Raw genomic sequence first — 27,251 nt, 5'->3', positions numbered from 1 at the left:
GGTGCTTTCTCTTCAAGGAATCATCTCGAGCATTGTTCTATTACTGAGAAAACTCAAGTGGACTTCAAGGACAGAGGGGGGCGATAGAAAAATGATACACACTCAGGGAGCACATCCTACCCAGAATGCATTGTGATCTTTGATAACATTCATTAGTCACCTTCCCAAGAAGTTTGTTGTCGTTCTTTCTTGGTTGGTAATTGTGAGAGACTAAAGAGTGACTGTGTTGTTCAGGTAGTCCGTCACACTTTTTTTTCACTCTGAAAATGTCCATACATGATGTAGGTTCCTGTTGTTCAGCGTCCAAGAGCAGTGATGATGAGCTTTGGGACAAGTTGCCTTTCAAAGTAACAGAGAAGGTCAGGCAAAGTCATGTCAATAAACAATCTATGGTTTAGATAATGTGAATAAATTAATCATATAAATACAGATATTATTTGTAACAATGATCAAATCCCTCTTCTAAAATGACTGACTGGAATTTACCCAATAAATGTACAAAAACAAGAAGATATTTGCTGATTAATCACTTACATGATCTCATCACAGGTTATCAGAGGTCATGGAAGTTAAAACTCACATCTTATTTGGTAATTTTCTTTAATATTTTACCCACAATTCATACCATACATGTTCTATTTTCACATCAAAATTTTCTTTTCATACACTTTTATTAGAAAGCTTTTTGGGTATGAATCATTAACATTAAACTTCAGACAGAAAATGTTCTTAAATTATCATTTTATTGTTAATTTTCACTGACTTGAGTAATGATGAGAAAAACAAACCATTAGTAGCTTAGAGGAAAAAAAGCAAAGAAATTAAAAAATAAAAGCAAAAATAAAGAAAAAAATCGAAGAAGAAATTAAAGTTTAAAAAAATATCCAAAATACCCCAAACCACTTCAATTAAATACAAAAGAAGAAAAGTCAAAAGCAAAGATTAAAACACCTCATAAATCCATTCAGAAGACTTTTGACTTTGGAGAAAGGACAGGACGATTTAGAAATGTCCATTTCATTATGTGTCATTTGTCATATTGAGCAGAAAGGATCCATTTTTCTTTCTTACCTTTAATTTATAGACGGCTGAAGAGTCCATTATGTGATTTAAGTTCAATCAAGCCCAAAAATGTCTTCTGAGAAATAAGTGATGCCATATGCTACGGCCGATGTAGCGGACCAATAACTAGACCTGCTTTATGTTAAATTGAGTGAGGAGTTTATAATTGTAGTCACGCTCAGATACTCTTTACTGCAGAGGGTTACGATGTTCGAAGCTGTGAACTGCACTCATTATCTGGCCCTGGCTCTTACAATGGTGCTATTCTTCTCTTCCTCGTTCTCGCTCCATCTTTATTTCTTTCAAAGTGCCATCTCAATCAAACTTTGAAGTCAGAAAATGTTGCCATAGTGACCGTGTTAAATGTGTGGCCGGGTTTCCTGATAATTTGGGGACCAGAGGAATAAAACTGTCCTTTATTGAAAGCACTCAAGATAATGATAGAGCCGAGCGTTGGTTTTATCTTTGATGCTTGATTGGACTTCACGGATGTGGAGCAGCCAAATACACCTTATAGATCCAACCATAAAGGAACGCTTCAACCCCCAAATGGCAGTTTGTGTATCAGTCACTCAGCTGGTTTCACACTGATTTTAGGAAGAAAACTGTTTCTAGCATGCCTTAGTGATAAACAAAGAACAGTCTCGATAAACTGAAGTTATAGTTGTCCGCAGTAAACAACAGCAAAACTGCTTATCCAAACATTCTTTATCTCAGTGAAGCAAAGATCATAGTCATCAAGTTTTTTGCAGTGTGGACTAGTTTATGGGTGAGCGCAGCACAGGTGTTCTTCAACTCAGACTGAAGTGCAGAGGTAGGAATATGCAGGTACGGGAGGTATACCCACCCCTTTTTCTGGCCATTTACATTATAGACCCTTTTACTGTAAGTAAACAGTGTGACTTTTTTGGTGGGTGGGGCTTAGCTGGAGGCAAAATAATTCTTCACAGATGTTAGCCAGTGCTAGCTAGCAAGTTCTGTTAGCTTGTTTTAGACAATGGAGGAAGATGATATGAGTTGTTGTCGCATTTGGAAATATTCATTCTGAGTGTCGGAGTACGCTCTGGAACAAACTGGACCGTTCGTAAATTCAGAGTGCTGCCAGAGCACCGGGTACACCGGGCACTGGGTACTCTACACTGTTTGTTAATTCATGTAGAAATATAACGCTCCATTTCTTCAGCCAACAGCGCTCTCATTTCAGTGTAGAGCGTCAGACTGAATGTACGAACACACCATGTCAGGTCACTCACTCTCCAGGACCACGAGTGTTAGTTGAATAAGTAAACACTGACCAACGGGACCAGACTGGCCAATCCGTATGCTCTCACTCAGTGGATGGATGATTTGACAGGATTGCTGAGGGTGGGATTGATTGTTGATTACAATGCCAATCTTACAAAGGAGGGGGACACTTGAACGGTTCGGAACTAACGTTAGCTAATGTGCGAAAAAGTTAACATTATGTAGAAATCCAATATTCCTCTTAAGACCTTCCCAGTTTCTAATGAGGTGGATATGATAACCCTTAATACACATAACATTAATCATCCCTACAACAGGAAATACTTTTTCCCCTAACCTGATATGAAGTGTGCGCTGCACATGTGAGCATTTTTGATGATCGCCATTGTCCAGTCTTTTCATCTTCTTGCTTGTATTCACAGTTGTCTTTGTTTTTGTTGATGGGCAGTGGCGTTTAGTTTCAAATTTATGTTTTGAGCCATGACTCCTTCTATTCTGGCTCCCAATAACACAACAAGACCACATTTTAAGACTCCTATGTAGCCTACAGCCCTGTGGTGGAGAGTCGTGTTTTGCCTCCAGCTAATAAACTGATGTCATTGTGACGTTGGCCCTAAATGGGTCTATGTCCACCTATCGGCCAAAAAGCCATTGGAATATATAGGAGAGTATACCCATTTCCTCCTTGGTAATCTACCCATCTACCTTGTAGTAGACCCACCTCATCAGCTACCACTACACCACTGATGGAAAAGGAAACTTTGACCCAGATATCCACTTGCTATATCGGATCTCCCTAAATATTGGCCATTACCCCCGAGGCTTATCACTGTCTGACCGATAGCTGATGAGTTCCAAGATTGCTGAGTATATGACTTGGTAAATGAGACCTGGATTATAATGCACGAGCTGTGTGAGAGTTAGACGAGATCCCCTATGACTTCAATTCATTACGTTTTTTTGCATTCTTCGTTTGCCATGGAGGCACATGAGAAAAACAAAGATTTCTTCCCAAATTTAACATAACACAGGGTGAGCAATTGATATAGAAAGGATCATTTAGTGGGTGAACTTTCAACAATAGGAAGCTGAGTCCACTATTGTGGGAGCCTCCGGTCTGAGCTATCTTTGTGTGTTGCCTTCTTTTGTGTCCACACACACTAGCAGACGATTGACTTGATGAGCTGTGATATCTTACACCCTTGTCTCCGCTTGTATGAGCACACAAGCACATGTGCACCTTTATTTTTAGGGTGTCTGCTTGTGGCGGGGGTCAAGCAGGGTGCCAAAGGACTTCCATGAGAAGGACATAGCTCAAACTCCAAGTATGTTTCCACCAAGCATCCATCATTGTCCAGCTGACAGCTGACCCAGACGCACACTACCACAGCAAATTCAGGCATGTGCCAGTGTCACTGTACTCCTGAGTTCATCTGCAGGCATCTGCTTTTGAACATAGCCCAACAATGTTAATGAGGGGATCTAAAGGGGGCGGGAGTGGGAACTGATGGCTGCTGATAGACCCGCCCAAGCAAACAAACACGACCCAACAGTGGAGAGGATTTGACATGTCAGAGCGAGACAACATTTTCCTTTGACCCCTCCACCAATTCATCTCACTCCAGGTGGCTCTTATGTGCTAGTAAGTTTTTAATAGACTTTGGGGATATACATTAGCATTGTTACAAGGCCGTAAAAATGCCAGTAGGTGTTTTACAAGGATTTAAAGTGAGGTCATGCAAAAATTTACTTTCGCTGGACGGAATGAGCAAACCATACAACAGCTAGATGTTTTCTTTACACTGCAATAAACCTTTAGGACAACAAAGGCAGGCAAATTTTGAAGGGATGTTCCACCAATTTTACGCACAAAGATCAGTTTCGTTGTCATGGGGAAGTAGGCCACTACTCAACCTGTTGTTGTCCTCTGTGACTCTGGAGTGGGGGAGAAAATAACCCTGATAATGGCCTTGGAGACTATGAATTCATACCACATTATCAGGAAGGCTGGTTCTAAATAAAACACTATCAACTTACATTATGGGATGTGTAGGACCAAATGCTTTAGGAGTCTGTCCCATAATGGAGACTTCAAAGTCAGGATATCTTGGCCCCTGCTGCTTCAGTTTTGACCCCTTTTTTTCGTGAAAATATAAGGCCATAGACACAGAAATTAGACAAAGACGTTAATGTTAGTTGAAAACACTCGTGAGCCGTGTTTTTCTGGGGTATGGCAACAACGCAGAACTGCAGTACACAGTAAAACTAGAACCACATGAAATAATAATGGTAATTTGTGAAGTTTATTGATGATTCGGATTACATTTGCTAATGATTGTTTTGAACAGCAGTGTTCCTCCCGTTATATATTATGATTACTGCCTTCTATCTGAGTCTTCCAAGTGGACAACTTGTTGTGGGAGTGCTGTAACAAATCACTGAAATACCCCTTTAATATCAGCTCTGTTTTTACAGCATCAAGTAGGCTAGAGATTAGCTAATAGCTTATTATTATTATTATTATTATACTTGGTTTGTTCATACAGTAAGAGAGCACAACAATTTAATGTCCCACTCAGTATATATTGCAGTCACAGTGCTTATGTTATGTGGTCATTGTTATTGAATTAATGGTCAATATCCAGTATGTCCAGCTCTACTCCTGGAAGCCTGCAATGTCTAATTATGTTACCTGAGTGGCCATGTTAAATAAACATTCATTCATCCATTCATTTTCCCTAACTGCCTGTCCTGTTAGGGGTCATGGAGGACTGGAGCCTATCCCAACTAACATTGGGCAAGAGGTGCGGTACACCCTGGACAGGTTGCCAGACTATCACAGGACTGACACATAGAGACAGACAACCATTCACACTCACATTCACACCTACGGACAATTTAGGCCACGTTCACACCAGGATAGTCCGGGGGGCTCAATTCGATTGGGTGGGGAATGCCAAAAAATTTCACACCTTCATTTGGTTCGGTTCACTTTCACACTGCACTTTTTAAAGCGGACCAAACCGCCTGGACAATGTCACACAGTTACAACAGCTGCTCGTTTGGGGCGGTATTGCCCAAAACGACCACTGACCAGGAATAAAGAAAGCACGAGGAAGAAGAAAAGGCGGTTCATTGATTGGCCACAAGCAACTGCGATATATATATATATCTATATCTATATATATATAGCTTGCCAAGGGCATGTGCAAGATCTGGCACTGCATTCACCTCCCCTCCATGGATTTTGCTTTGTCTATACTACATCCTTTGCTTTGAATGCCTAATAATGACGTACAGGGGTTTACACTGAAGTTTGTTGGAAGCCCAGTGAATCTCATACAGGCACTAAAGGGTGCACTTTGCATTGTTATCTGATGCTGAGGGCCGATGACCAAGCAGCGTTTTTTTGATTAAGTAGCCTCCATACAGGTCTGACATAAACCCTCATACCTACATTGATGAGATGAGCCCTGCTAATTTCCTGAGCACTCTGAAGTCGTCGAAATCCAGTGCTTGGGAGATGACTTGTGGGATCAGAAACCAACAAAAAAGGTTTCCTTTAACATCGCGGCCAGTTGCCGTTATAGTTTAACTGCATCCGGCGGCGTTAAGGGGAAACACAGCTGGACAAGGACAAAAGTAAGGCTGTGAAAGTCCAAGTCCTAAACCTAACCACGTGTGTTAGTTGTTTAAGGAAAAAAAAAACTCAATTTGCGTTGTTTTACCCACATAGTGTGTCCTGAAAGAAGACAATGCACATAACAGGCAGAACTTAACATGGTGTCCCAGAACATCAACAACCAACGCACCCAGGGTATCTTTTACGTCGTATCTGGACATGGAAGGTCCATGACCAGACGTCAATTTGTGACGAGGTCGGAGTGAGAATGTGTTGGTTTCCCACATGAACAGATTTGAAGTGGGCCATCAGGATAATTTGGAGGAGGAGGCTGTGATTTCAGAGGTGCATGCTGGGTGGTTTGTCAGTCAAAGCGACCACTGACTGACTGAGTGTACAGACAACTAAAATGTAACTGGAGGAGCTGAACAGTTAGGCCATGGTGATGCACTAGTACTGCATCTTAAGTATTTTAAATATATCATATACATTAACACACAAATATAAGGTCTTTAATTAAGTATTTTGTTATAAATTACATTTTTTTCTGTCCAAAAATAAAAATAAAATACTCAAAAGTGATTGAATAAATTAAATTAAAACACTGCCCATGTCTGAGTTTAAACAAATAGTCTTTTCTTATTTCGCAGGGTGCTACCTTTGCTTCAGCTCTGCTTCCTACACCGACTGATTTCATTTGTCCTCTCTCCCTCTCTCATCCTCACGCGCAACGATTTGGTATCTCGGTCGCGCAGGCGGCAGCAGTGGCACAGTCAGCGCGCGCACATTATCCGCGTGGTTTATCTCTTCTTGACTTGCTCGCGGGACTGAAACGCCTGCAGCTGAGCTCGCGCTGTAATCTGTGACAACTGGCAATGGACAGCAGCACCGGAGGAGCCGTGAAACCGTCTTACACAGGTAGGAAAACCGTTTTAATTCGCACATGTCGGAGCTGTTTCTGTGTGTCAGTGGCTTTAGAAACGTGCCGGCTGCTCTCGTGTGTCGACTTAATGTTTTAACAAATGTTTCTTCAGTGTGTGTCTCTCTGTCAGGGGGTCAAAATGCAGGTGTTTTGGCTAAAAGCTGTCACAAACCGGCAAACAGGCTGTTAGCTGTGTTTGTAACGCTACACAAGGGACAACAGTGTGTGTGCAAGTGTCTTACCTCTCTAATATTAACATTATATTTCCTCCTTATACTTATGTTGTGACAGCTACTTTATTTTCTAAAAAAAATAAATACGGTGCTTATACTGTAGCTCTTGAACCAACTTATTGTGAATGAGGAAGCTTCATGACATGACTTCTTTAAAATTAAGTTTGTTATCTTCACTTTAATTGCCAACATTTACTGAAGTAGTAAGTGTTTCAGTTGTGTTTTATTGACAGCTGAGGTGTTTCTGTTGATGAAGGTGATGTGTTCCTATGTACATTTTTGCGTGTGTGTGTGTGTGTGTGTGTGTGTGTGGTCGCTTATCTGTGTCAACTACCTAAAGTGTCTGCAAGAAGTTAGAGATGAGAGGGGGAGACAGAGATAATTAAAATAAGAGGCAATTTTATATGTGGGCCCTAAAAAAGAAAATTCATTATTTTTCACAGAGTATTTCCCTGTCTTTTATTTTTTTATTCAGTTATTTAACATTTATTTAACCAGAAAAACCTCTTGAGATTAGGGACAGAATAAAAATGTAAAGCTATAAAACAAGCAATATAAAATACAAAGTAAAAATACTGCAAAAAAAAAGCCAAAATGTATGTTAGTACTAGTAATGAACCATAAAAACGCAGTAAACGGCAACTACACATGATTACAAAGACCAGCTAAGACACTCTGTGACATTGGCATATAGAAGATTGTGTGAAAAAATCCTGGAACAGTGCTTTTAAAAAAAACAACCAAGAAAAACTTTTTATTAAAGGTTCAGTGTGTAAGATTTAGGGGGATTTAGTGGTGTATAGCAGTGAGCATTGCAGATTGCAGCCAGCTGAAACTTCTCCAGGTTTGATTTCCTTCAGCGTTGATTGTTCAGGACGTTTTTACCAGGAGTTGAAGTATCCACAGAGGTCTCTTCCTCTTCAAATCAAACAAACTAGGTGATTAAAACCGGAAAACACAGAATAAAGCAGTTTCATGTTACAAATCATTGCTTCTCTTAAGCTGTTTGGCACGTCACAGACGAGCTGCATGAGCTGCATTAGTAGCTACCTACTAATGTGCTGTCACTGTTTTTCTGATCCAGATGTTCAGGAGGTTTTTACTGTGAGCTGAATTACACACAGAGGTCTCCTCCTCTTAAGAATAGACGGTCTTGGTGAAATAAACCAGTAAAAACACTGAAAAAAGCAGATTCACATTGCAAATCACTGTTTCTCCGATGCCGTTTGGCATGTCGGAGATGGGCTGCTAGCCCATTACCTACTAATGTGTGCTCCCCTTTTTTCTCTGATAACTTAAGATCCTGACGTTCAGGAGGTTTTTACTGTGAGCCGAATTATATGCAGAGGTCTCCTCCTCTCCAAAACAAATGGACCTTGTGTTTTCAACTGGTAGAAATGCTGAATAAAGCAGTTTCATGTTAAAAAAAATCAGTGTTTTTTAGATGCTTTTGTTACGTAGGGGCTGCTAACTATCGTGGCCAACGTGAAACCCTGAATGGCTCAATCTAGAGTTGGTGTTTGCTTTGCTTTGCTTTGTCCAGGCAGCTAACCCAGCACCTGCCAATGTGTACATTTTTTTTCTCTTATAACTTAAGAGCTAGACGTTTAGGAGGTTTTTACCAGGAGCCTAATGACCCACAGAGGTCACTTTCTCTTCAAAACAAATGGACCCAATGATTTAAACCAGTAAAAACACTGAATAAAGCAAACACCTTTCTAGAGCCGGTGCTTGGTTTGTCCAACCTGGGCTACGAGGTAGAATTATGGTGGTATGTAGATATAAACGGCTCATTCTAAGGTAACGTAAACACAATGATTCTTATTTTCAGGTGTTTATAAACCATAAACCAAAGAAAACATACTAATTATATTAAATTCCATTTCTGCCAATATATCCTGGTAAATCCTACACACTGGAGCTTTATAAAAACAGCAAATATTCACTTATCAGAGAGAATATTTGACATTGCTTATTAAAGTAGTTACTGATTAATTTTCTAATGGACTTAAGGGCTCAACTAGACTTTGTTTAATATGTTGAAACACCTTATGAGTCAACCTCACTGGTCATATTTCAATCCAGTTGTGTTTCTTCCTGTGTGTCTCACACTGTCATTACCGTGAGTGTTGCCATGGCATACTCTGCTGCTACTCAACTCGAGCAGAGTAGACCCACTTAAACACCCAGCGCTGGCCACATCATCTTCTGCATCCTCTTTAAATGACCTTGCTGTCCTCCGTCCCCCTCTGCGTCAGCTTCAAACCTAAATGGCTCCAAATGACGCCCGCCTGCCTGCCTGCCAAGCACTGCCGCATCGCCGAAGAGATGTTCTCTCCAACTGCATGCAAGCAGTCATTTTCGCTGTGAACAAAAGGTCCTTGATTCATCAAATCCCGCACCTCCTACTGCCCACTCTCTAGAGAGATGCTGTAATTTTCACTAGCACTCCTCCTGTGTGAGGCTGGGAGAGTTCGTAGTGTTTTTGTCGCACCTTGTGTGAATCTGTTGGGCTTTTAGGTGTGTACACAGCTGGGCCAGGCTCACACTCTCCAGGCAGTATGAAGACTCAAATTCACAAAACCAGCTTCCTAACAAAAGCCAACTTGCATGAGATCAACTCACTGTGCCTCATTATGTTAAATACAAACGCTGCATTTAAAACGTTCAGAAAGCAGACTGATAATAGCTGCAGTAAAACTGAAAAGCAGTTAATTGTTTTGAGGCTGCGTTTGAAAGAAGTGACAGTCTAAGCACATCTTAAGTTCTCAAAAAGGCAATTTCAGTGACTAGTTGCATAAAGAAGTCAGTTTCACAGGACCAGGGCCAAATTACCTGAAAGGATCTGGTTCCGAAATTGTGGTGCAAGGCCACCAGTGCTTTGTGGACAGGAAAGTATTCTTAAAAGGTATTACAGGGAGCACTGGAGGACAAGAGCTGCCTAGAAATAAGCCCACCTCACCTGTCTTATCTGTTCCCTGCTCAGAGCTTAATATTTACTGTGGGGCTTCACTGCAGCCCTACTGGCATGCCCTTTGATTAGTGAAATGTGTCAAAATTAGTGAGAAGAAATTATCTCATGTTGAGAGATCACTTCCACCCTTTAACCGGTGTTGGCACAAACATGATTTTAAGCAAGTTTCTTTTGGTCTGCGTTGGCTGTTAAAGAACGAGACTTCACGTTTGTTATAGTCACCTAACCCATAAAAAGACCAAACCAGCAATATTAGTCCCTCACTTGCCTCTTTGCTCCTCCTGAAGAAATAAATCTTTAAAGACCTGTCACAAATAGGGATGTAAGGTTTAGGGTTAATTTGACTTACTTGCTAGCCGGACACCCATCAACCAGTGACCAACTGGTTAACTTTTGTGGGAAAAAAAGAAGCAAAATGGCGTAAAATACAAGAGGCTTTTCTTTAAAATTTGACCCTCCATTTACACAGTGAGCTTTAGCGCCACATTGCAGCGCACTATCTATTCAGAGGTGGTGAAATTTTAATATTTTGTGATGAAAATAATTTTATTTTTGTTGGCTTTGTTGACAGACATCCAGCTAGCTGCGTTAACATGCAAAAACATGGTCCATCCTCTGGTCTCCACTAATAAGCTATCGTTAGCCTTCGCTGCTCTGCACTGCGCACTACACAGGGTCGAAGAGAGTTAGCTAGTGGTGTGGCTCGTTCAGTGACTACTGCTAGTAACGCACGTTTGCTGTGGAAACATGGTTGCCATCCTCCGGTCTCTGGTGAATAAGTGGCTAAATTTTGAGCCACAAAACCCCTTTGGCGGGCAGCACAGTGAGGCAGGGGCTAGCCTTGTCGCCTCACAGCAAGAAGGTTCTTGGTTCAAACTCAGGGTGGGGGAGCCCTTCTGTGTGCAGTTTGCATGTTCTACCCATGTCAGCGTGGGTTTTCTCCAGGTACTCCAGCTTCCTTCCACAATCCAAAAACCTGTAGGTTAGGTTAATTGGCCCTGCGATAGTCTGGTGACCTGTCCAGGGTGTACGAGGCCTCTCGCCCAGTGTCAGCTGGGATAGGCTCCAGCCCCTCTGCGACCCCCAACAGGATAAGCGGTTACGGAACATGAATGAATGAATGAAAGAAAACTCCTTTAGCATTGTTAACTTCCGTAAAACTTCAATTAAAAGCCTAGTCCCAATTAAAAGCCCAGTCCCTTTTACTAGCCTGGTGTGGCTACACATTTGACAACTAAAGGCCTGTCTCAATTAGAGACCTCGTCTGGTTGCCAAGCAGTTCATTTTTTTTTTAGAATTTATCGGCTAGCTCAAATAATGTGGGGTCTTCAGAACAGCGTTTCCGCAGCCACACTATTGGGTTGGGATGGTGTCATTAGCGGTAATCGCAGAATTAGCTGTGTGGTAGCTAGCTAGCAGTTCAGTAAACTGAAGGGTTGCAAAAATAGCCTATAGGCCGCCAAATATTCTTGGCGGTTAACTGATTAACAGTTAACCGTTGACATTCCTTGTCACTAAACCTATAAAAAGGTCCAAACCAACAATGTTAGTCGATCACTCCTGCCTGTGCAGTCGCCTCTTTGCTCCACCTGAAGGAGTAGATCTTAAAAGACTCATCACAAATATACAGTTTATGTATCTGTTGTTTTCAGCTGCAGATTTGGTGCTTTAGTTTGCACAGTGCTAAATTCATTGTAATCTCTGATGCGATGGAAGGATCACTCCAGCTATAACCAGGAACCTCTCTGAAATTAAAAATAAAGATAAAAAAACAGCTTTATTTTTATTATGAATTAGTGGCTTTACCCTTGTTTCTACCTGCAGGGCCAACATTTACCTTCACCTAAAGCCAGGCTTGTACTGTAAGATCGGAGATCTAGCAGCACCCTGCATGCCTCACCATCCTGCACCTGGCAAAAGGTCACGATCACATATAACTTATCCCAAACACTGGTGATGAAGTTGAGTGACCAGCCTATCTTTATTTCTCCCTGTCTAACTTTCTCTCCCACCTCAGAGTGTTCTGCTCTGTACTTTGGCATTTGGCCGCCGCCGTCTGTCTCAGTAAAAACCATCGGCTGTGAAATTGAGAATAATCATGTGGAACGAGATTGGGACGGGAGCAGCTTGAGCTCCAGCCCTTTGCTGTCAATGGACTCATGGCTCCTGCTGATAAAGTCCAGCAGGGATTGAACAATAACCCACTTTTTTCTTTTTCTATTTGACGTGTGAGGAATATTACTTTTTGTCTTTGGCATGACGCAGTGAAGATTCTTCTCGACTCATCGCTGAAAGGCCTTTAGTTAATTACCCAGAGCTGTGTTTTCTGTGTTTTAAACGGACACTAGGAGACTCCCCATTGGTACTCCCAAATACTACTGCTAATTTTGTCTTTATCTGAAGAGCCTCTGGATAGTTGACAAGATAAAATGCAATTAAACATGGACAATACACTTTGTTCTGAAACCACATGAAAATACAAATATATGGAAACAATAGGATAAAGTGTGGTAATCCCATTATCTGTGCTGTACTTGGTCACAGAGAAACATTAAACACTAACTTAAAACATTTCCATTTCTTGTAATTATAAAGTACACAAAGGAGTTTATTAGACAGGAGTTTATGTGTTGAATACAAACATGTCACCAAATTCCCTGTAAGAATTACATGTTTGGAATATACAAGGCTTGAAACAAAAGAATAATTGAACGCTGTGCTCAGAATTAAAACTGTCCTAAATGTAGCCTCTTATTTTGTCTCTGTAATAACCTATTCTTTACATCCTGAATAATGCAAGCCAAATTACAGAGAGCAGACTACAGGAGGTCACAGGTCTGAACAAAATTATAGTTTTAACACGGTTTCATTGTCACACATCTGTGCTGCCTGCTAAATACAGAAAATAACGTTATTGAGTAGGAGATCTTTTTATTTTATTTTATTTGGTAACGTCCCCCTAAGTCACTCCCAATAAACCAGATTTAACTTGTGTGATGTCTGCTTGATTACAAGTCAAATAGCATAACATTAAGTTAAGATTTACAGTTAAGATTGATCGTTTATATGGCTGGTCTAAAAACTCCCCTTATTATTTTAAACTAAACCCAATGTTTTAGAGTAACCGTTTTTACACAAAGATCGTGCTATAAAGCTGCTACACAGTCCCGTCTTTATGTTGTATGAGACTTGATCTGCTGTTTCGGTTCTCTCGTGTTCTCCTATGGCTCCCTCTCTTTTACACACACACACACACACACACACACACACACACACACACACACAAAGAAAGACTAATCAAGATGATACATAACACACACTCCCATCTAGATCACTTTCTCTGGAGCCATAGTGTGTGAGCAGGCAGGGCTCCAGATTGCTATTACTCAGTCACATTTTGCGACCATGGAGCACCACTGTGACTTGCAAATATTAATAATATATGGACTAGAGAGCTGTTACTTTGTTCCCTGCTTACAGTGAATAAAGCATCACGTTTAATGCCACCGTGCTAACAGTTTTAGTTATATAACAATAGTGTTATCAGATGGACCATGTGTTTTTGTACCTAGATGGCTCCAGACTGGGACTGTTTAGCCACATTTTGCAACAACAGAGCACCATTGCGACTTGAAAAAAAACAATAATATATGAACTGGAGAGCATTAAGTGTGTTTCCAGCTAACAGTGAATTGACCCTAATGTTGAAAGACATGGTTCTTCTTTTGAGCTTTGTGCTTAAAAGTGATGATAATGATAACGATGTATTTAATTATAGCAATGCTTTATTTAACTTTATTGTAACTGTAGTTCTTCTAATAATTTTGTATTTTAGTAGTCTACTGCAGTACTTTAGAACAGTGGTTCCCATGTCAGATGTCACATGTCAGATTTGTAAAAACACGCTTTATTTTGAAGTACAATCAATTTCTGGCACAGAGCTTTTATTTCGAAGTGCTGTTTCCTGCTGCAGGGTGAGTGAAAAACAGACAGCTATTTAACTAGCTGTCTAGTAGACAGCAAACTATCTTGATGACATTGGCAAACGCAAGTATGACTGTGAATATAATAACCTGAGTGGACCTTCTCTTCCCAGTCCCTGTTAACATGACGACTGATCTGGTCCTCCTGGGAGGGTAAGGAGCTCCCAAGCCTCCTTGTCTTGAGTGGGTATGGTTGCGGCTGGAGCAGCTACCTGACCTGCCCACTAGCTACGTCAGTCCACAATCAGCAACCTTTGCCCCTTGACCTTCGGGTTAGGGTTAGGGCGGCAGTAACTCAGTCCATAGGGACTCGGGCTGGGAACCGGAGGGTCGCCTGTTCAAGTCCCGTCCAGACCAAAATATGGAGTGTGGACTGGTAGCTGGAGGGGTGCCAGTTCACCTCCTGGGCACTGCCGAAGTGTCCTTGAGCAAGGCACCGAACTCACCAAACCTGTTTGTGCATGTGTGTGTGTTCGGACCTGTGTGTAATTGACAACAGAGTGAAAAAATTGAATTTCCCCTTGGGAATTAATAAAGTATATAAATTAAAAAAAACAAAAATTAAATTAATTAATTGACCTAGAAACGGAAGCTCTGAAAAAAATGCTAAGTTAGCATTTAGCTGGCTATGAAGTATTAGGTTTAAAGGGAGGCAGTAAAGGTTAGGGTTTTGGGTTATGGGTTAAATCTTGTTACTTAAAAAGGTGAATCACTTCTTCATGTGTAATGACTTATAGAGTGGATTATTGCTACATTTGGCCTCACAATTGTTCAACGTCGACTTGTAGCACGGTTCAGACAGCTGCTGCATTGATGGGTTTGTCTGGTACTGGTGGTGGGCGCAGTTTGTAGGGACGTGTCTTGTACCCCACTAACAAAATGTGTCTGCAGCTATACGTATTTTCATTGTCTCCTCAACTTGCGGACATTTTCGGCAGCTTTTTTTTCTTCTTTGGGTCACCTGCTAACTGCTTCTAGCTGCTTTTTAAATCCCCTGGCGGTGGGTCACATATATAACATGTCTTCAAAAGGTCACACCCATCCAAATCCTGCCGAGTGTCTCTTTAACAGACATGTCAATTTGGCTCTTTTACTACCTTCATTGCTGGCTTAAAGGTGAAACAACTCTGTCCCCCAATTCTGCAATCGTACTATTTATACAGAGTGGCAAGGCGATAACGGCGCAACATTCCCGCCTTGAACAGGCAGTGTAAAAGGGGCTAGTGAAAACAGCTGTCTGCTCTTGCTCTGTACACAAATGTTTTTATTGCTCACAAACTACAGACCTTAGTTCTAAAACCTGTCACTTAAAACATCATGGTGAAATCTTGTCATGGTCTTGAACACAGCCTGTTCAACACTGTTCCTGGAATAACTCAGAATATTGTGAATTTGATCAGTTTCTAACAAATACTGCAACAGTTACATAATACTTCAATACAAATACTTGTTAATCAGGCTTTAAACAAAATGTGAAATCATCTTGCTGTTGCGAGACACTTCCCCCAGTCTTACATGACACCCTGTGAGATTACAGCTGCTCGTTTCTTTCAGAAAAAAATATGTGACATTAAAACAAGCTCAGTTTTGGTTAGGATAATTTACAAAGGTGTTTCCCACTGTAGATGTGTGACTGTTTGTTTTCCCAGAGGATGTGATATACTTCATCATTCTGAAGTATTTACCTCCTGTGCAGTAAATTGCTTTTCTACAGATATTTCTTTTAGCAGGTTTCTAGCCTCTTAAAGCTGCAGATGGAGTGTACCACCTGCTCTGTGGCATCCCGGACCACAGGTCCTAAATCAGTCAGGGCGGTCCACCAATGGGGTCCTCTCACCATGGTAACCTCAGTCAGTTGGATATATCACAGGTTTCATTTCCCTAATTTCACATTATATCTTAATTAATACTCATTTAAAGTCTGAGTAAAGCAATCAGTGATCTCTTTATGAACACAGTTAGATGGTTAAACAGTTTTTCACCATTTCTGTTTCCAGAATTTTTTGGGTGGGTCTGAAATCAGCGGTGTACAGTTACAAGAGGGATTTAAATCCAGTCCTCCGCATTTGATTTTATAACTAAAAATGAGTTTAGGGCGAAACAGAGCTGGAGCGGAGTCTGCTGTTGAGCGTACTGTCAGTGCCACACATACCTCCCTCACTCTTACATCAGGAGGAGGATGAGGGTGAGATAAATTAATTATTCCACTATTATTCTTAAAGTGACAATATTCTGAATTTGATACAGGTCATGTAAACAGCATATAGCGTTTGGATTTTCTGAATTAGGCCGATTTTGAATTTGGCATTTTTCAATTAAGACGTGGAATATGGCGAAGTTATTTGGGTTTTAATAGCATTCTTTGGACACGTAAACAGCGTATTCAAAATATGCATCTCAACTGGGGTTTCAACTGCAGTTTGCAACACACAGCCTTTTCTCTTTTGACGGATATATTGTACGCAAACCAACTCGCCAACAGTTTGCAAGGCTTTGGGGTAGAGATGCAGGCCCAAAAGAAAAGCCCACATTTCTGGTTAGGAGGAGAATCACACCTACTTTTGAACATCATGAAAGACTTGGATAGTAACAGGATTTTGGATATGTGCAAATATTGTGATGCCGACCTTTTCAAGATTTGACGGAATGAGCGGGGGAGTCCACCACCAGTAGAATATTGATGCAAAGAAGCAATATGGCACAAGCAGCTCCAGCCGTTACACTTTTACCTATATTTACGTGATAAACGACATATTAGGGCACGTGAATAGGAGTTTTCACGCTTTCATGTAAACTGTTATTTTCATTTGCCAAATAAACAGCTCAGTAGGAATAGTGTCTTTTTTGGAATAAGGGCAAAAACTGGAATATTTTGAGCATATTATTCTGTCAGCTTCTACAGTCCACAAATGGTGAAGTGCGGTTTTATATGGCCAGTGTTGCCAGCTAGTCCAAAGTCTCATTTGATTAGATGAACTTTTGTAAATGCCCACGGGTGCAGGATGAGTCATCAGACTGTTTAACAGGAAGAGAAAAGACAGGGATTTTCATATAAAATACTCTAATACAGATTTTTTTAAAAAACATTATTTAGCATAAAACAAGACATAAATGTTTAATTAACACAGGGACACGGGATTAAAACTGGGAAAATGTAATTTCCCTTAAAAGCATGATGGTAAATTAATTGATTAGGTAATTATATTACATATACATATATATGTATAAATCTTTGGAATTGTATTTTTTTTCCAACCAATATCCAAGGATATTCAATTTAAAATAATATACAACAGGAAAAAACAGAAAATTCACCCTTTTCAGAAGCTGAAACCATAAAATGTCTTCATCAATTTTATAAATCGACTAATTGTTTTAGCACTACTGAACAGACCTTTTTGAATTTCATATGATATTTCAAGAGGACAGAGATTGAAAATAGAGGCGAGACAAAAACGGTGCACATGAACGGCACATTTAAATCCAGAGTCCTGTGGCTTCACATTCACCAGAGCGCTCCACAGCAGCCATTTTCTGCCCAGGATTTTATTGTCACATCCCCTGCCTGTGTTGTCGGCACACATTTCTTCTGCAGATGTCTGATAGTAACACACAAAAAATACACAATTAAGACAACAAATGTTTGGAAAAAACACCCGTCTTCATTCTGCGAGGCTAATCTGGCAAAAAAAAAAAAAAAAAATCTCTATCCCGCATCAATAATAATTTGAAATGGACTGTCGGTGAAATTACGAACCACGGTCACCCTCAGAGGAAGCAGTAAATGTGCAGCCTTATCACAACAGACCCAAAGCAGATTGCTCTTCCCAACCCCCCAGCCTCACCTCAGACACACTGAAATGGATTTCAGCTTACGTCTCCCATCAAAGATGTAATGGCTCTCGGGTTGTGTCATTACAAGTCAGATGACGGTCTCCTTCACACAGTGGCAGCTTAAACCTGCCTCTGGACTGATAACTGTGATCTTTATTTGGCTGCTCAGAAGTGAAGACAGGGCCAAGCCACCTCCCCGACTCTCCGCTGACCCCCCCCCCCCCCCCAACAAATGTCTGTCAGCTGGAGCCAAGGGTGGAAAAACAATCCTTCAGGGTGCTGCAAGAATATCAAAATGCCCACAGAAGATCAATAGAAGACACATAATGACAACACGGGTGGGGCATTACTGGACTGGAAAAACTGAAAACTGAAGAGAGAAAGGCTTTCTGTCAGTAAGTTAAATGTTAGATCACACATACTGTAAGTAGTTTTCACAGCTCGTATATCACTACATGAATCATCATCGCTGAGGTCGCATCATCGGCTTCCTTGTTTGGAGAAACATAAAAGTGTTTTTGAAGGTGCTGGACTGTTGATCCTGACGCGGCACAAACTTCGCACTCACAGACACCTTCTCTCTTTTTTCTCTCACACAAACAACAAGCTCCTCTGTGGTAAAAAAAAAAAAAAAAGGGCCGTCTCCTGTCATCGTGTCATGTTGTATAAAAGCACAAGGTGCTAAAGTACACAGTTGTATAGGGCTCCTTCCTCAGTGTCAAAGATTCACATCATCAGTCGGAGACCCCTCAGTCGACTGAGATTCCTTAAAGTCGAACAGTCTTTTTTTGTTGTTTTTTTGTCAGTCATTGCAGTGCACTTCTGAGGATGTTTCATTCCCCAGATTTAGCTGCAGAATGAGCGCTCCTAGCTATTACTCTGCTCTCCAGTACAGGCAGCCGCAGACCCAGACCCAGGGTGACGCCTTGTTTCCACACAGCTCTGTATACGTTAGCGAGTCATCTGGAAGACCATTGATTTCTGTAAGAACCTCTGTGATCTCTGATGTTTTAGTGAAACAACTTCTTTTCTTCTGTCTGGAATTGGCCTTGAGTACATTGAAAAAAGGTTTCCGGCAGGTCTTGCACTGTGCCACAGGAAGTTAGCATAAAAACGAATTAAGTAACAGACTGATGAATGTAATGCAGCTCTGTTTATATATTTCTTTTAAGTAAAAAGTCTGACAGCATGTTTATCTATAGCTAACATTAGTAGCATGCTAGTTGTGTAACATACAGAGTGCATGCAAAGTGGATCATTCTTTTAACAAAATATTTCACAAAACTTAAGTTGTCTTGCCTTTAAGCTGGCAGTGGAGGTGGTAACAACGCCAAAATGACATCTGTATAAAATGGACAGCCAGCAGGACAGGTCCATGGGCAGGAGGGGTGTGATGTTTTGCAACACACTGCAGGGGTATTGAAAAGCAGCTAGAAGCAGTTAGCAGCTAACTCAAAGAAGAACAACAGCAACCAAAAATGTCCGCAAATTGGGAAAACAATGGGGTCCGAAAGCGCCTTACCCTCCGAGCAGAGGACGAGATCAGCCGCCATATAACACGGATGGTAAATGATTGTTATTTACACCTTTGTTATGGTTTCTAAAGCGCTGCTGACGTGTCTGTTATATGTCACATGCCCGTCATAACTCTTGTTTCTGGGATGCTGGTATCCTGTCAAAAATCACACACTGGAGCGGCATGATGCTGCCGTTGTTTGGTTCTGTGTAAAAATGCAAAGGCAGTGTAATGAAGGGACTTTCTGTGATTTAATAATTTGTAAAAAGATGCATTTCCTAGCATTGAACATTAGGGATGTACTCTGTATACTACACAGACATGTGGAAAAAAAAAACTGTGTGGAAATGAGGTGTGAGTCTGAGTGTGATGGCGGCAGCTGCCCAGAGGAAAAGAGGCTTCGTCCAGTCACATGCTTTGAATGTCCCTGTCATCCTGAGTGTCCTGCTGAACCCTGCTCGAACTCTCAAACTCTATATAATAAAGACAGGACAAACGGTTGAATATTCATATTGTACAGCCAAATCTGATTCGATTGACATAATTTTGAGTCTGGTACTGCCCTAAACTAGAGTACTTTCCCAAGATGCTGGCTGGTAGGTTAGCAACACCCAAACATGTTTTTTTGCATGTCATATTTTATCTGAATTTACTGCATAAATACCTCTGAAAAATAAGGTGTATGTTGGCTTATATGTGGGCGCCCACTCTGGCTCATTGACGTCTGTATGAACCAGAACAGCTCTGATGGATAGTTGCTCTTTGAGTCCCCGTCATATGGACACAGGGATGGGCAGACACCTTGAGGGCTGTGTGGGAAGTTGAATTTCCTACGGTCCATTACCTCTCTGTTCCCCTGTGGCTGCATTGCAGGTACAGATTCAGCACAGCAGGTAGCAGTTTGAGAATTTCGCTCTTTGTGTGTGTGTGTGTGTGTGTGTGTGTGTGTGTGTATAGATGTGTACACCCACAAATGTGTGTGTTTGTCATCTGTGTGTGCAGCAGTGATGATTCATGACTTTGGCATGGCTACAGAGAAAATGTTCTCTCTAAGGTACATACATAGAATACCTCAGAAAGAGTATTGTGGATGTTTAAATGACTTTGCTCCTTTTTATTTCCAAGAACGACTTTGATGCGATCACAAGAAAAGATTTATCAGAATATGAATGACTTACCTCTTCTACTGAATTTCCTGGGGCAAACTCTGGAAACTTTCCACTCTGGAAACATCTTCACAACAGCCCTGTATAGTTGTGTGCAGCACCATCTACACTTGATATATTAGTGGTACAGACGCTACTAATATCCACAGCCATATGTATTGACATATGTTCTAGAACCTCACTGATGGGACGCAGTTGGTGAAACTGCTCTTCGTCTTTGCCATATTTCTTATCGACAAGTGTAATGAGTAGCAGAGCAGACACAAGTATCGATATGCAAACATACATTTTATGGTGTTTCTACATTCATTTATGGCAGATTGTGAAGTGGAAATGAGGCTCATGCACGTGCTCCCTGTTCCACAATGACTGAGATTTATAAAACAGAAACATGCATATGTGCAGTTTTATAAATCTGATGAAAAGAATGGGTATTCACATTTTTGCCCTGTGTATAACCTTTATAAAGCCCCTGACTAAGAATTTTCCTAGTCGACCAATAGTTATCATTTAGGGCCATTAGTCGACTAGTTACCCGCATGTCTACGATATTAATGTAATTATTAAATGATATATTTTGGGCGGGGCAACACAATGGTTTGAGTTGAAGGTGTGAGAAAGAATAGTATCAGTAACATTGTTAACACTGTGCTACATTACAGAGAAATACAAAACTGTACAAATGAACCTTCATTAATATAGGCCTATATTTTATCTACAAGTGCACGTCACACACTGAGCGAGCCGCCTGTTAATGACGCTGTCGGCAAAGCAGTAATGGTTGTGCTAAGTGGCTAATGGGCATGTAGCTACTTCCATGTTTCAGATGATACGTCATGTTTGTAGTCGACCAGTGAAGATGAGTTTACATATCACCTTGGGTTCGTCCTTCACCTTCTCAAAAGATCCCACACTTTGGATTTCCTGCCCAACATGTTATTAACTAGCCTGTGGAATAACCGCAGGTACCAGCCCTGGAAATTAGGGGCCGTACACATGCCTCGCTTTTAACCTCCTGGAAAACCTGAGGTCAGGAGCTGGATGCTACTCTTGTTCCTTTTCTGTGCCAGCTTTCAAGAGCGCAGCGGCAGGTTACTTCTGAGGTTGCTAAGCAACCTTAACAAGCATGGTATAGCCTATTTACCTGAAATCCTGAGTGCAGAGCTGATCCTCTTCCAGGAGCTGTCTGTAAGTGTGTAGGCCTATCGTCTGGGGGACAGATGTAAAGCTCTGGGTAGCCCTGCACTAACATGATCAACTTTTCCGTATTCATCAGACTGAAAATTTACAGAAGAAGGGAAAGATATCTGTTGGCTGTGATTGGTTTGTAACGTGACTCCCGTCTGACTGCTGAGCGTGGCCACTTCTTGTGTCTGTCCTTTCAAATTAAATTCCTACATGGTCCAGTCATATAGGGTTTGATTTATTTTGAAGGCGCATCTCCTCATAGAGTTTTACATTTTCTTTGTTTTTAAGCAGCCAATGAAATCTTGCCGACTAATGACCTTTCTGGTTGACTAATGTTTGGTTGACTATTAGCGGGCAGCCCTAGTTTTAGCCCTATAGTCCTTAAAATAAAACCCCGGACGCTACTACTACTAAAAAAATTAACCTCATACAGAAATATATTAAGAAGGGGCCACTTTGATGGTATTTTGCAGCAGATGAATTTTTTTTCTTCCTGTGAATATTTCTCGCCTACAGTGTGCCATCATGTCCAGAAGGGACAATATTTAAACAGGTGTGTGTGTGTAATCACCAAGACATGAGTAGACATCATCCAGCAAAACAAAACAAATGAAAAACGTTTATAGATTTCATATAGAAATGCTTAAGACACCCTCATCCATCTATCCATCCACTTGTCTGAACCTACAGAAGAACCCACACAGTAAAACTATGCACGTCACACAGCTGCATCACTGGAGGTCAGATTTTTTAAAAGGAAAAGCACCACCCCGACCATTTTAAAACCATTTCTGTCCTCCTCAGTTTTCCCTGGCTCAAATAGCTTTGCTCTGCACCTGATTTGTCATGCAGGCTCTTGTTCTAAAATTATTTTGCTCTTTGTTCCTCCATTAAATGGTTTGTTATATTCTCTCTAATGGCCATTACTACTGAGCACAAAAGACCAGTCAAGCACGCCAAATTAAATGGTCATTAATTGAAGGAGCCATTACAGCACGGCCCAGCTGCTCGTCTAGTGCCGTCTGTTTGAGCCATTACTGAATCGCAGGGAGCTGAGGGTGAAGCCTCTGGACTGTTATGTCCACTAACAAGTTACGATCATTGGTCATCTGGCTGAAATGACTCACGTTCATTATGACCACTCTCTGTTCTATACCCTATTGCATGACAAAGTCTGATCGTGATTGAATTTTTTTACATTTTCTTTCTACTCGTGTGTGAAGGCGTCCTTCAGTACCACATCATTGTTCTTCTCAGACTTCCGATCCAGCCACTACTCATCGTACAGCAACTGAAACACTGATCTTTAATCCTCCTGAACTGAAATACACACTGCAGGAAATGTAGGACCTTGCTGCTCAATGGCAGGTTGTTCCCTTCAACAAGGTTCAAACTTGATGTCAGAAATAAAAATCTACTTCTTCCATAAAAGAACTGAAACAGTGCAGAATGGGGATTGTAGCAGTCAAAGGACAGAACTGGACACCGTCGGGAATCTTCAGGGTTTGTAGCGCTCATTTCATTATCATTAATTTTAGCAAGTTTTTTGGAAAATGAAAATGATAAGACAGACACAGCACATGTAAATACAAAAGCTCCTCTCCTTCTCTGTAGACTGTTTGACAATATATGGTTGTTAGCTTCAAAAAGCTTACTTACCTGCACTCAACTCATCTAAAGCTGATAGTGTTTTAGTAAGCTAACGTGACTTGCTGTGTCATTAGATTGATATGACATAACCTGAAACAGGGTTTCCACGGTCATGAAATTCCTGAAAAAGTTGTGAAATTAGAAAAAATAAAAAGTTTTCCAGGCCTGGAAATGGTTTTGGAAAACTTTTGAATAAACATTATTTTGGCTAATGTTTAATATCTGTTAATAAAAATCCCAAAACAAGGCTAACGTTACGCAAAATACACTACTTGTGTCATAATTTAACATCTATTGCTGCACTGTGTGACTGTTGAAATGTTACTCGTATCAAGTGATACACGTTGCTGTGTGCAGCAGCAGGAATGTCTAATGAGTAAATTTAACAAGCACTAACAGTCATAATACATGATTCAAGAGAGGTGGATGTAGGCTCTGCACCAAAACATTTGACGTAGGCCGCTCAACAGAATGCCAGCGTCCGCATCATGCCTGCCATAGCCAGGCCAGATAATGTTTCCACTTCTACCAGCACTGTATATCTGTATAGCTGTGAGACAACTTCGACTGATGGTCAACCAATCTGTTGGTTCATCTGATGGTCTGTTATCGACAATGTCAACACTGAAGACAATGAACTGGCATTATTCATATAGCCAGTGGGCTAACACAGGGGAGCTTTTCAGAGCTATGATTTCCGACAGTGGAATAGTGGCCAATAGTTATGGGGAAACGAATTGTGTGTACCTCTCCCAGTGTGTCTATGTGGTAGTAGCCAACTGGGGGCGTCTAGCTCCAAAAATAGAAGATCTGTTTGTGGGAAATGTTTTGATTGCCACAAACAAATAAATATGTGGAAATATGCCCTACCTAAAATTCCTGGAGCGTGGGGTAAAATATGATGGAAGTTTTGAAATTTCAGTGGTAAGTATTTGTGTGAACGCTGATGAATAAATGCAACTCAACGTAATGTGAATACAATTTTTAATACATTTCCTTATTCCTGAATCACATCAGATATTGTTAAACTTTCATCAGCAAAGGATAAATAATCCTGCACTACCATGCAACGTCTTTAAAGTCTGTCTTTTGTTATTGAAATAATAGAAATTACAGACTGTGCGATTAAATCTTGTCCAGAAAATAGTGACCACAGTTGAGACCCTGTTTGTCCATTTATTATTTTGACATTGTCAGCGTAAACATTTACAAAATGTTTTGAACTGTCTGTAGGAAGAGTTTGACCTCCTCCTGACCTTTGTTTGTTTATTGATTTTTTTATTGACATTATTTTGATTGTAATTGTTTTGAGTGCACCACAGATTTGTAAAAAGTTCTGCTGTTTGGCAAATGTTTATGTTCTGACAATGAATAATGGTTTAAAACACAAGTAACCATCAAACATCAGCCTTTAAACTTGATAGAAATTATGATTTGACATTTATCGTGATTGATTTTGACTGGTATGAATGATGATGATGATATATGATAACGTTTTTGACCCACCCAGCCCCGATCACAGTTGTGTACACAATGCTGGAAAAAGGCCAGTTATTTCTTGACTTCTTTATCGAACCGCAGTAGTTTGTGTCGCTGCCACCAGGACACTGTGACCTGTAATATTAAATCACATTTGCTGTTCCCATCGGTAATCATCAGTAATCAACCAGGACTGAAATCTTCAACATTGCCTCTTTAAAAAATAGGGAATGCTGGTAATGTGTTAGAGGCTGATACAGATTTGATCCAAACTGACTGAACTGGCACTCACACTGCTTCATTTGTTGAAAAAGCCATCCAGTGCCTCTCCCTGCCCAACCACCTTAAGGAGCCAGTGAGATAATTCAGGCAATTAAACCCATTTTACCTGGGGAGTGCACCTAATTAAAAGTCAATCCAATTTAGCCTGTCAGGTTTCCAATACGAGTCAGCACAGATAAGAACTTGGAGGATGGATGATTAGGGGAATGGGAGCAGTGATCTTATCTGTAGTCATCTGTCAACGTTGGGATGATTTGCTGCAGAAATAAAACACCATTGAATTTCTTCACCATGTGATTAGATACCTCAGCAATTCTCAGTGAAGTGAAAAGTAATTTAATCAAAGTCTGGGTGCATAATTACTAATGCACGTAACTAAGAATCAACAAAATAACACCTGGATCTGCAGCATTACTACTGATGTCTCCTGCCATTGGGTTTGATTGGCACTGGGACAGTTCCTGTCTTTAAACCTGCATTAGCTGATTCCTGAATCCAACTCCTCTTGAATTTTGGTAACAGTTGTCTTGCTATTATGTTACTTATGAAATTGATGTGACCTACCAAGAATCTGCCACCTGAATGTTTAGTACTCTGCTCTTTGTTAATGATAATTAGTGTGGTAGCTCTGTGCATTCTGTAAAGCTGCAGTGTCTAAACTCAGAGTCACTCACTGGTCCACCCAAGTAATTTTTCACATTCACAGACTAAGCACAAGCACACAAGCAGGCTGAAGTGGACATAACAAAACACAGAGTTAAGCAAGAAGCTGCATATTATTGGCTTTATTTTAGCCAATACTGATCCATTAAAATATGGCTGGATCGGCCCTGATACTGTTGGGATGATATAGTGGCTTTATGTCTATATATCCAGATGTTTCTGCCACCATTGGGTGAAACAGTGAATGTGATCCCTTTTGTGAATAACCATACCTTTAAAGTATTACTTATTCTTTGCTCACTTGATGCAATCTGTCTATTATAATTATAATAAATATAAATATATTAATAAATTGGACCAAATTATTACATGAATAGTCAGTTGTGTCTATAATTTCCATTCCTGGATATTAAATGTTCATCTGCAATTTTTGTGGTCCCAGTAATGATAATTAGGGGTGTAACGGCACACAAAAATCACGGTTCGGTACGTACCTCGGTACACAAGTCACGGTTCGTTTTTTTTCGGTACAGTAATGAAAAAAATAGACAACTATTAAATATCTTTTACTTATTGGTAACCTTATTAAAACATACCACCACAGCAGTTAACTCTTTTTACACAATTTTTGAATGAAACAAATATATATAAAGTCCTGCTTTTTCACATTGTTTGAATGAAAATAGAAATATAAAAGTGAAAAATAAAATCCTGCTGTTTTTTTAACACATTTTTTGAATGAAAAATATAAATATACATTTCTGCTTTAACAGTTTTACTCAGTTAAAATAAAAAGTATAGTGCAGCTGGTCAGCTTTAAAGCCTGCTCAGATTCAGTTTTACTAGGAACTTACTTAGCTTTCCCACTTTGTTAAAGTGCAGTAAACAAAACATGCTTCAATATCTAAAGTGCATCTTAAACAATTTTACTCAACTCCAATGGCGTTGGTTATTTCTTTAGCGCGATGGTCAGGGAAACGCTCTCTCTTTTTAAACGACAACGATATCGTAGTTTGCACCAGATTGCTCTTTCTAGTCGTGCCGGTTAATGTTCTAACTCGGTTGGTGTCACTTTAGATGCGTTAGCATGTTAGACGTGTTTCCAAGTACATAGCCAACCACTGTTCTGCAGTGTCGGCACACTGCTTTTGACTTGTCCACTTGTTTATTTCCATCTTCGTATTTTACCCTGAAACCAAAGTGTTCCCAAACGGAGGACTTAAGGTTTGCGGGTGGGTCTTCAGGTTCGTCAGGCTCACTTGCCATGTTGTCAAAATGCGAAAATGCGCTGCACAAAGTGAAAGCGGTGATTTACGGTCGGTCTCGGTCTGTCACTCAATTATGTCCATCGGAGAACTAGATATTTTAAATGGTTCGGCTCGCAAAAACGGAATTAAAATAAAATAAAATAATATCCTGCGCCCAATAATTC

The 27,251-nt window shown here is 40.5% G+C and overlaps 1 protein-coding gene across 2 annotated transcripts in view; it reads left to right on the top strand.

Moving 5' to 3' along the window:
• The first annotated feature begins 6,694 nt into the window (after positions 1–6,694).
• The window catches only part of LOC125881214 (zinc finger protein 385C-like), a 142,666-nt gene continuing 122,109 nt past the window's right edge, over positions 6,695–27,251 (top strand). For both annotated transcript variants that reach the window (XM_049564273.1, XM_049564272.1), the window contains exon 1: positions 6,695–6,847. In XM_049564273.1, coding sequence (XP_049420230.1) covers positions 6,805–6,847 — 43 coding nt within the window. In that variant the 5' untranslated portion in view covers positions 6,695–6,804. The remainder of the gene's footprint in view (positions 6,848–27,251) is intronic.

This window comes from Epinephelus fuscoguttatus, linkage group LG20, assembly GCF_011397635.1.
Source record: "Epinephelus fuscoguttatus linkage group LG20, E.fuscoguttatus.final_Chr_v1".
NCBI lineage: Eukaryota > Metazoa > Chordata > Actinopteri > Perciformes > Serranidae > Epinephelus > Epinephelus fuscoguttatus.
Note: the sequence above shows the minus strand (reverse complement) of the source record. Positions and strands in the feature narration are given on the sequence as shown.